Genomic DNA, 12,210 nt, shown 5'->3' on the forward strand with positions numbered 1-12,210 from the left:
AGACACCTGCTCCACCATGTTCATTGTTGCTATATTCAAAATAGCCAGAGTTTGGACAAAGACGAGATGTACATCTACAGAAAATGGATGTACAGTAAGTGATACATATACACAATGGAATGTTATTCCAGTGTTAAAAAAAAATAAAATCATGAATTTCACAGAGAAAAGGGGTGACCTAGAAAAGGACATCCCCTTAAATGAGGTAACTCAGACCCAAAAAGAGAAGTATGGTATGTATGCATTTCTAAGTTGTCATAATGCAGGAGAATCACAAAGATGTTTATAAAGTGAAGACATGGAGTGATAAAGCCTTTTCAAAAGTCTAAGAATTCTCCAAAATTACACAAAAATTAAATGGTCTTGGTTTTAATTTTCCTAAAGTAATTTTAGGGTCTATAAAGCAACTTTTGTTTTTATTCCAATACATTGTAGTTCTTCATAAGAACACTTGGGTGTAATTATATAAACATCTAATTTCTCAATTGAATATAAATAATGTCAAAAATTGAATTTCTGATTGTTTAATCACTGATGTGCTCTGATTCAGATTGTCTTAGTGGGCACAGGGGCACTCTACAAATACCAACTATAGCATCTTGTTATTTTAATTAAATTTTGTTTTTTTTTTCAGTTTTTTACATTAATTACATTTTATTAATTTTGTATCCCAGCTGTAGCCCCCTCCCTCATCCTCTCCCAATCCCACCCTCCCTCCCTCACCTCCTCCCTGCTCCTCTCCAAGTCCACTGATAGGGAAGGTCCTCCTTCCTTTCCTCCCCTTCCATCTGACCTAGCTTATCAGGTCTCATCAGGACTGGCTGCAATGTTCTCCTCTGTGGCCTGGCAAGGCTGCTCCTCCCTCTGAGGGGTGGGGGTGGGGGTAGCATCTATTACATACAAGATTCCTGATGGGAAAAGCCACAGAAGGAGATGAAACTGTGTGTGTGTGTGTGTGTGTGTGTGTGTGTGTGATTTTTTTTGTATTGTAAATACTTTTGAGGAATTGCTGTTGTTGTTTAGATATTGATGAAATGAGTTTTACTTGTTTATATATTTGTAAAAATATTAAATATAAGTAATACACAACTGCAGAAATTATCTTTATCTTAGAAGAATTCCTGGTTGTCATTGTTATAAGTAATATGTATAAATTCAAATAACTGTCATGGCTCTGTATCAAATAATAAATTGCTGTTTTAATTTTAACTATCTTATCATATTATTTTTACTCATTGATCAAATTATCATTTAAAATGATAATTTTCTTCTCACTTTACCCCATGAAAAACATTAAGTTAGCCTCTAATACTATAAGCCAATATTATGATCCACTTACATTTCATGGATTATCTAAATTTTTCTAATTTTTCCATCTATTCTTCAAATTTTCTTTTGAAAACACATGCTTATTGTACAATTATAGTCCTCAAGCTATTTCTCATCAATAGGCAAGAAAGTGCTGTGAAATCATAGCCCCCTGGTACATTTGCTCTACAGGCAATACAGAGTCAACCTCTTGGCTAATCGACTTTGTAGTACAGTCAATTTTTCAGTTGCTGGACTTCACATACCATGTCCAGAGGTCATACTTTTGGTTTATGGTGCTTAATAAAAGTTTACTGCAGCTCCTCTGCCAATGTCAAGAGCAGGTAAAATCTATTAGTTATAAAATTAAACACACGATTGCCCTGGATCTCAATCTCAAATAATAAACAAAGATTGATTTTAACACATGATTTACTCTTCTATGGACTCAAAATTTATGCTACTTTCTTAGGTTCAGATTTGAATCACAAATGTCTCTGAATAGGCATTCTGATAATACTGAGATGGGGACAAATTACAAAGTCGTATCAAATTACAAATGCTCCCTTGTTCTGCAGTGTTTTCTACTAATTGAGGAAGTGAATAAAATGCTGCATGAACACGACACTGATGACTGATATTGATATCTATTGTCAAAGCAAACATAGAAGAGAATTTCCTAGGAATTTGTCCCCAAGAATTCACATCATACTAATTATCTCCAAAACAGAGGCCATTAGAGTATTCTGATGAAACTGAAAATATTATTGGTATTAACCTAATTAATCATTTTATGCCTAGTGTTTTCAAAATTAATATATAATACCAATTCTAACTTTGTTATGATAGTATCCATGACCTTTAAATATTTTCCATTTGCTAAAATAAACACATAGTTCTAGATCAAATAGAGAATGCCAAGATATTGCATTTTTTTTTAAATATAAATATTTGCCCAATTAAGAGTCCTTAATGTAATGAATATAAACCTAGAGACAATTCATCACACACACACACACACACACGAACACAGTCAAGCAAAAACAATGTAAAGTTATTATGGAATTATTTAAAATGTCAGTCATCATTTGACAGTATATTCTGGTGGCATGAGCAGTACAATGCTCATCTCTTTTAAAAATGAACAACTCTCTTTGAATAATGAACCTGAAAAAATAAAGAGAAAGACAAGAGAACTTTCTCATTTTAATTTTAAGGAAAATTTCAGGTTATAAATATCAATGTATAATCTCAATGATACATTATAGTAAGCATTTAAGAATATTTTCTAACACTTGTTTTTACATACATAAAATAAGATTGATTTAAAAGAATATGAAACAAAAGAACTCCCTTGCTAGTTACACATATCTTTAGACAAACCTATAAAAGCTTATCTAATACAATTTTAATAACGATATTCTATGCTATCCTAAACTGTGTTATGAAGCATTCAGCATTATGAATTATATTTAGTTATGAAACTAAATATTTTCATTTGTCATCTGTAATGACTGTTTTTAGGGCAACTTGACAAAAGCTATCGCCATCTGAAAGGAGGAAACCTTGACCGAGATGATGCCTCCAGAGATCTGGATGCAGGAAAGCCTGCAGCCATTGTTTTAACAAGTCATCGATGTGGGAGGGTCAGTACATTGTGGATGGTGCCAATGTTTGGGCTCCGGTCCTGGGTTTTATAAGACAACAGGATCAGCAAACCCCTAAAAGCAACCCAGTAATCAGCACCTGTCCGTGGCTTCTGTATCAGCTCCAGCCTTCCGGTTTCTACTACCACTTCCTTGAGTAATGAACTAGGACGTTCAGGGTAAGTGAAATAAACCAAATTTGCTTTGGCTGTGGTATTTATCACAGCAACAGAAACCCTGACGAAGACAATATGTATCAAAATTTCAATTTGGCTAAAAATTAAAATTCTTATTTTTACTTTTTAAAATATTCTAAATTGGAATTACTGCCCACATACCCCATATTTAAAGCAACTGTGTCATTTACTATCTTAATGTCTCAATGTTAATAACGTTGAAATAACTAAAATCATATCTCCATGCATATTTGCCACACAACCTATTCAAAATGATATCCATTAACAATACCTGTGTTAAGTTATTTAATGTATGAAATTAAATGTATGTATTAAAGTATGAAGCAGACACATTTTCTTACAAATTTTGAAAGAGACAATTACAAGCATTAACAAATGAGAAAAAATTCTTGATTCTTATGTATCTAAATTCAAATCACTTTAAAATATACCAGAGAGTTTTAATGTTAGAATGCTACAGGTTGATAATTTGTATCTTTGCAAGTTCAGCGCTTATCCTGCTACTTTACACAATTTTCTTTTATTTTTCCTTTACTTACCCATAGGGCATTAATAAAGGAGCATATAATATTTATATCCGTGATTTCTGCTTTTTTACCTTCAGTTACTCACCTACAAAGACAAAAACAGGGGGAGAAAAGAAGTACATTGTTAATTTGAAAAATGCCTGTGCGTCACACTGTACACAGACAGATAAAGAACATTTCCTTTGTAAGTACTATAAAACATATCAGCAGAGAAATCCACCTTCCTACCTGAGAAAAACATTTTAATACTGTGTGTACACTACATTATAAAGTATTTTATTTAATAACTTCATTAAAACTAATGTCACAGTCCGGCATTTGTTCCCTGTCATCTGAGCTGTTGATATGGCTAGTTGGCTGTTCCCTTTGGGCTCTTTCCTACGTTCAAAGATTTCAGAGAAAAGACAGGTAATCCCAAGGGAACCAAAAACTTCACTTTGCCAGCCTCTGGGAGACGAACCAGTAGAAGTTGCTATACTTCAGTGGTCTGAGACTACAGCTTTCTTTCTAGACTATTTCCTACATATTTTTTATTGCTATAAACAAGTATTAGAGTCATGAGACTGACTTAGAGTGAAAAATAGAAAAAGCTGACATAAAATGAAAATTAAGAAAATTTTAATTTAGCATGTAGTTATAAAATTAAGATTGCAAGGGTATAATAATGTAGCTTAGTGATGGATTTAATTGCCTACCAAGCATAGGTCTCAATCAAGATGCTGAAATTACAATTTTTTTAAAAAATAAAACAAACTGATAAAATAATATTTTGATGAAAGAAGTTTTTGCTGTTGTTGTAATGAGCAGTACCAACATCAGAGACTCATGTATGGACAAACTATTGAAAACAACTCAAGGCTGAATCCTCAGACATTAGCAGGACCTCTAAAGCCCCAATTCTGAGGCTTAAGACACATTGGGGGAAAAGAAGACAGACATAATTTAAGGTATATACCCAAAATTTGCTCAAGTACACAACAAGGACATTTGTTCAACCATGTTTGTAGCAGCTTTATTTGTAATAGCCAGAATCTGGAAACAACCCAGATGTCCATCAACGGAAGAATGGGTACAGAAATTGTGGTATTTCTACACAATGGAATATTACTCAGCAATCAAAAAGGAGAAAATCATGAAATTTGCAGGCAAATGTTGGGATCTAGAAAAGATCATTCTGAGTGAAATATCCCAGAAGGAGAAAGACAAACACGGTATATACTCACTTATATAGACCTATAAGATATGATAAACATAAGGAAATCTATACACCTAAAAAAGATAATCAAGAGAGCAGACATGGGGTAAGATGGATCAATCCTCGTTTAGAAAGACAGATGGGATGTGCATTGAACGTATGACAGGAGTCTACTGAGCACACCTGAAAGACTCTAACTAGCAGTGTTTTCAAAGCAAAGACTCATGACCAAACCTTTGGCAGAGTACAGGAAATCATAAGAAAGATTGGGAGTTAGTCTGATACAGAAAGGATAGGAGCTACACAAGGACCAAATATATCTGGGCACAGGGTCTTTTCTGAGACTGACATTCAACCAAGGACCATGTATGGATATAACCTAGAACCTCCGCTCAGATGTAGCCTGTGGTAGCTCAGTAACCAATTGGTTTCCCAAAGTGAGGGGAACAGGGACTATTTCTAACAGGAGCTCAATGACTGGCTCTTTGGCCTCCCCACCCCCTAAGGGAGGAGCAGTCCTGTTAGGTCACAGAGGAGGGCTTTGCAGCCAGTCCTGAGGATACCTGATAAAATAGGATCAGATGAATGGGGAGGAGGTCCCTCCCTATCAGTGGACTTGGAAAGGGGCACTGTGGAGATGAGGGAGGGAGGGAGGGGCTGGGAGGAAATGAGGGATCTGGACACACACGGCTGGGATACAGAGTTAATAAAATGTAACTGATAAGCAAAAATAAAATAATAAAAAAAATGGAGGAGTGCTGTGCACTCCTCAGAGTGTGGCATGCCCTTTGCTTTCATGAACACACAGCAGTTGTTACTACCTGCACAAAATCTTTACAACAATGTATGTGTAGAATGGTAGTTGGCTCACTGGGTCAAAGTCACTTGTCAGTAAGGCTGATAACCTAGACTGGATTCCAAGGACTCCCGTGGTGAAAGGAGAGAACAGAGTCCTGCAAGTGTTCAGAACCCTCCTTCCCCCAGAGATCCATGGAAAATGGGCCACCCAGACCTTCATATAAACACCTTTCAGAAAATATAATGAAAACAAGATTTCACATATCAAAATCCTATCACAAGAGGCACCAGGGGATTCATGAAGCTCTGCCATTCCATGAAGATTTATTAGTAGTTCCTAATATCTAGAGAGGAAGGAGAGGCATTGTCTTTAGTGGTGTTGCCACTGTTGCCTTCACACCAGAAAACCAACCATCACTCACACCCTGGAAAACAATTCAGTGAAATGCACTCCATCACTAAAAGAAGATGTGAAAGTAATCTAAGGGCAAGTCAGAAACAAACAAACAAACAAAAAACAAACAAACAAAAAAAGTCAGAGGAGGACCATAGAGGGATATGTAGGTGATTATAATATAAAACATTGTACATGTGCGTAAAAATAGTATAATAAAACTTCTATCAGGTATAATCGTTGAGTATGATAAAAACATAAATAAACACACACACATTGTTCTTCCAGGAAAAAACAAAATTATAAGATTTTATTCCCTTACAGATTCATAGTTAGCAATCAAACATGTCTTCAACTAGAAAAAGGTAATTTCTTCTACTGTAGAAATTAAAATAATATAAATGTAGATAATTTATTAAACAAAACTGACAGAGAATATAGAATAGGGTGGGTATGTAGTGCCACCTGTAAGAGATCAGGGCTACATCAGGGGCTGAAGGAAGAGCATCATAAAGCCCAGCCTGACTGGGAAACTGAGTTAGATCTGAAAACAAAGGAGAAAAATAAAGGTATTCACTTTGTGATATGCTAAACTAGATGAAAATATTTTGTGATCACAGTTGCTGTTAATTACAATAATTTTACATGTAATTGTAAAAAAATCTAAAAAAGTCAGTCATATGGGAATAATAGTATATTATTACATACTATTAGATATATTTCATATATTACTGAACACAATGATAAAAAAAAAAAAAAAACTAATACAGATCTCGCTTCTCATATAGATCAGTGATGGCCAGGTCCGAAGTCTACCTTTTATTTAAAAATACTCAAATATATGCCACATAATGCATGCAAATATTATGCAGAGTGCTTAATTTCTCCTCTGTGTTCAACATATAATAGTTAATTCAGCTGGTAGTGAGACATAAAAACAAAGAACAGCAGTGGAGAGGGTTCTGGAGGCACTTGCTGGAGGTGCTCCCTTCTCTGCACCTGCACTGTTAAGCCTTTTAAGCATAAATCTGTTTGTTACATAACTGGATGAAGACTTAATTTGAGTGAGTCAACAATTTCACACTTTCTAAACATAAGGTGAACACTAAGTAAAGCCACTAATCCAACATCCTCACATAGGTCACTTTTATTACCTGTAATGGATCAATGAGATAAACGTGCACTTTGAAATTCAAATACTCGATTACTTGCACTAATGGAGTGAATAAGAGCCATTCATAATCACAGACAGTGTCCTTTAGGTTTAACAATGGATTATGTTTTGTGTCCTCATTCTTTCATGATTGATAATGTAAAAACGTGCACCCATCCAAATAATTGAACTATCATGTTTAAAACAAATATGCAAGCTCTAAAGCTTATCACCATAAACTTTGCCTAAGATCTTCACACCATGTAACCCGAAGTAAGCAAATTCTAAACCTTTTTTTTTAACAAGTGAAATATTTATTCATTTCACACAGATAAAATTTGCATTATTTGCATTGTATATACCGTTTTGAAAAATCACAACTGAGCTCAGGTATGAAGTATTCATCATTAAATGTGCCTTACATCATCACAGTTAATGACTAGTCAATTGATTCTCTACAATTAGAATGGTCTTCAGTCTGTACCAGTAAGGTCATGGTTTCCTAAGATCTAACCGTTTTTCTCATATGTGTCTTATCACAGATTAGTTTATGGATTAACTTCTAGATAGGAAAACACATCACTTATAAGCCATAGCAATAGTATGTGTAACAGTTGCAATGTTTATCTGTAGAACAGACTCTAAATCTTAGTCACAGTATCTTCTATGTAGAATATCTATTCAGTAGATTCTACTGTAATAGGTTTTTAAAGTTTCAGCATATTTTGTTATTTTCTTTTTTACTAGAAAAGGTTGTTGTCTGAGCTTTATCTATGTCGAATGGCTAATTAATGCATTATCTGAATTCTGAGGTAAATTAACTTAAATTTTGTTTGATCATTTTACCGCTTATTGAATTTTCTGAATTCCAGATTCATAAGTATATAGTTATGTGTAAGACAGAGATCTTGTACAATCATACTAATAGATCAAAGTGGAATACACTGACTATTTAAAGGAAAGAATGTCTGTCCTTGGCAATTTTTAGTATATTTAAAAGGTCAATGAGGGAAATGCTTCTTATGATGATTAAAACAAATACTTGAGAAGTAATTTTATATGTACAGATTATATTTAAATTATGGATGAAATTTGAACACAAAAGATGAAACAAAAATGCACTGGATAATTTTTCCTATTTATCCACACCACAATATTGAATACAAGATATATCTGATAAGTTTACTCAACCCTATTTATAACCTTTAATTTTACAGTTGTCAAATAAGTTATATATGATCCACAATTTGTAGATAAGCAAATAAGGCAAATATAAAGAGAGATTTTTGTCAGTTTATTCTAGTTCTTACACATAGCAAACCCATAATAAGATTACATGTGAAAAAACTGATTAGTGAAATAAATGTCAGTCAGAGAGATTGAAGACTAGAAAAGGGAATAATGAGACGGGGAGGCAGACTTGTCCCAGAAAGAAAGGAAGGAGAAAAACGTATTTCAAAATGCAGCACATTCTGAAGAGATTTTGCCTGGGCCAATGGTGTTTCAATCCAAAGAGTAAATAGATCTTTCATAAAATACCTGTCACCATCAACAACTGACTTACAGTAGTAAATGTATCACTGTATCCACAGCTTTGGATACAGAGATAAGGGGAACTCCAAGCATGGGGCAGTTAGATTGATCCATCAGACTTGCCCGTTCTAAAAGCCACCACAATAACAAGCCTAAAATGAAGCTTAACTGGCCTTCAAATCCAGTTTATTCAATTTATTTAATTAAAACATCAAAATAAAGCAACTATCAGCACATCGATCCTACCACACAACCATTCTATTAGTAGCTTTGGTTTCCAAATTTGCTTTCGCCATTCATACACTCAAACTGATGTTTGCCAATATTTCACCATAACATCACCATCTTTTTCCTTTCATTTGGTTGTATTTACTCTATACTACTTTTACAAATTCACACGTCTTATCCTTTTCACAATTGTATAAAACTACTATCTATAAAGATAAGCATACCTTCTTCAACTTGACAATTTTGATCTTCATAGAATTCTCACATATTATCAGACCATCTGAATTTGGTTCCATGGATTGCTTTCTTTCTTTCTTTCTTTCTTTCTTTCTTTCTTTCTTTCTTTCTTTCTTTCTTTCTTTCTCTCTCTCTCTCTCTCTCTCTCTCTCTTTCTTTCTTTCTCTCTTTCTTTCCTTTCTTTCTTTCTTTCTCTTTCTCTCTCTCTCTCTCTCTCTCTCTTTCTTTCTTCTTTTCTTTCTTTATTTTCTGTTTCTTTCTGTCTTTATTCATTTTTACTATAGACCCAAACATATGAAGTAGGTAAAGGAAATCTAGCACAATGCCAGTTAGCGTTCCCTTTTTTTCATTTTATATTTTTTATACATCCCTACTAATTATGGGAAATATAAAGTCTCCTTCATCTAACTTAAATTATATTTTAAATGCACACCGAGTAGGCTAAAGAGATTAATTTTCCTCCTCATTTCTGTCATTTCAGTAGAGTCTTACGATGCTATGTACAAAGATAAACACATAAAACTCCTGTGCCTTAACCAACTTGGATTAACTGACATTTTTGTACAATCTGTCTGAAAAGATTGTGTTTTGAATACTTAGAACGCTAAAAAACTTGAGGGAATTTTTTATCTCAAAAAATTAATGTTTTGTACAAAGTCCCAATTTATTTCTAATATCAGAGATCAGACCTCTACTCTTGCCTGATGCGTCTAAAACAAAAAGGGGGAACTGTAGAGAGCTGCGGAATGCTATGCCTTAAAGATGGAGCTGGTTTCTGCCTTCCACCTTCCCGATGGTGAGTGCTCTTTGTCACGAACAACTCCACATTTGGCTAAGGCCGAGGATCTGGCTTGCTTCCATGTATGTAGACCTATCTGCATTGCCCCCGTGGCACGCCTGGGTTGGCTACCCAGAGGCTATTTAAGCTATGGGCTGGCTTTCCCCGGGGTCCGAGGATTGTTCAATGTTCCTGAATAAACTGCATTAAAAAAAAAAAAAAAAAAAAAAGAACAAAAAAGAAAAAAAAAATTAATGTTTTATATCTTAAATTCACAGAACATCAAAATAGCATAATCTACAGGGACATTCTTATCAAATTCTAACAATCTTTAATCCCTGTTATGCATTTAGTAACTTTGCACATTGGTAGTAAATCTTATCCAATCATTATCAAGTTTTAGTATCATTTGTAGGACAATGATATCAACATTTAAAACAACTAAGCTCCTTTTAAATTTGAACTTTTCAGTAAATTTGACCTGAATTCTTATAGGATTCTTGCCCCCCCTTCACTATTCTGGTCATTGGTCCTATGCGTATGTCTTTTTTTTTTTTTTTTTTGTATTTTTCTTAATACATTAGTTGAATGACTCACAGCAATAATTAACACATCTCCCATGTGTAGGCTTAAATTGAAAACTACTGGGTAGTTTTCATAGAAGTAGAAGGTCCTCTGAATAACACTAGATAAGAAAAGGAAATTCATCAGCAGTTCTTCTCAGCTGTGAATGTTAAAATCTGAAATAATAACTTGCCTGAACAGATATGCCAGTGTCATAGTGACACAAACTTTAAGGTAGTAACCATCTACTTTCTGTTTGGATGAAAAGACCACTCTACCAAGAAATGTGTATCTGGTTAACTGAGCAAAATTCTAGGATAACCTAGGTCATAGGCCATAGAGAATAGCCTACTATTATACTTTAGTAAACAGACATAGTAGTAACCTACTCTCTAACCTTTTACCTTTAAATTCAGTGATTAATCCATCCTTCAACTTTAATTAGAAGATTATTTTTTGAAGTAGATGACATTCAATATAAATACTCACAATTGTTCAACATTCAGGGAACAAGAAACTGCATGTTATTTCTAAATTGGACATCTAAAACTCACCCTTTCCCCTGTGCCCAAGGGACATCACAAATGGGTCAGGGGGAGAATAATGTAAGAACCAAAAGGAGGATATAGCTACAGCTGAAGAGGAGTGTGGAAATGACAGCACATTGACACAGATAAATTCATAGTACATGAGACAGCAGGCATAATAATTTACAAGATCAATTTGGCTGAAATCTTATCATGGAATAAAGAGTGCCTGATGGAGTTCGTCCAGCATCTGATGGGTATTAGTGAAGGAAAATCTAAGTTTGTTTGTTTGCTTTGTTTTTGTCTTCAGAGCTGGGTACTTGAGAGTCTACACATCTAAACTACATGATTCCACACTTATGCACATAGTAACAATACTAAATGGCCTTCGGGACAGAAAAAAAAAAAAACAAAACAGGAGGGGAATGAGGAGGGAGGCCAGTCGAACAAGAGAAAGAACAAACGTTTATTTGGGAAGGAACAATATGAGGAGAAAGAGTAGGAGTTGTGGGAAGTGGACAGTGGGTGAATTTGATCAAAATACACATTACTTGCATATATAAATTGTTCCATAAAATATTGTATAAAACTATCACTTTTATTAGTATAGCTGGTAAATAATAACTAACACACACACACACACACATGAAATTTACAAATAAAAGACCTAAGTGTTCAACTAGTCAGACATCAAGAGCCTTCCAAAGATTGGAAATGTATGTGAAGCCAAACTCAAAGATTGAGATTTCATTTTCTATTGAAATGCGTTGGCATTGGCAGTCTTTGTCTCACTTAGACAGTGGTGTAGAATGCTGCATACACTGGCCTCTATACATATCCCGAGGAAACATGTCACAAAATTCCCTCAATATTTTATGTTACATTAGAGGCCACTTCATGAATGTCATCCTCAAAATTGGAGCTAATTGACACTCTTCTCTGTTGAAATTGTCAGTACCAAAACCAGCTAGAGATTGCCTGAGGCTCATGGGTATTATCTTTCAAAAATACTAATGCTTGCTTAGAAAACCTACAGTAGACTTGCAGTTTATTTGACGAACTTGGAAAACAGGTGCATGCATTTAAATAAATAACTATAAATTGAAAACTATGTAATAAAACAAA

The 12,210-nt window shown here is 34.4% G+C and overlaps 1 protein-coding gene across 1 annotated transcript in view; it reads right to left on the reverse strand.

Annotated features, from left to right (window-relative positions):
- Positions 1-9,885, reverse strand: part of Cadm2 (cell adhesion molecule 2) — a 766,465-nt gene extending 756,580 nt beyond the window's left edge. The window contains exons 1-2 of the mRNA XM_060370623.1: positions 9,204-9,885; positions 3,691-3,763 (exon numbers count right to left, since the gene is read on the reverse strand). Coding sequence (XP_060226606.1) covers positions 3,691-3,694 — 4 coding nt within the window. The 5' untranslated portion in view covers positions 3,695-3,763; positions 9,204-9,885. The remainder of the gene's footprint in view (positions 1-3,690; positions 3,764-9,203) is intronic.
- Positions 9,886-12,210: the final 2,325 nt, after the last annotated feature.

Source organism: Meriones unguiculatus, chromosome 17, assembly GCF_030254825.1.
Source record: "Meriones unguiculatus strain TT.TT164.6M chromosome 17, Bangor_MerUng_6.1, whole genome shotgun sequence".
Taxonomy (NCBI): Eukaryota; Metazoa; Chordata; class Mammalia; order Rodentia; family Muridae; genus Meriones; species Meriones unguiculatus.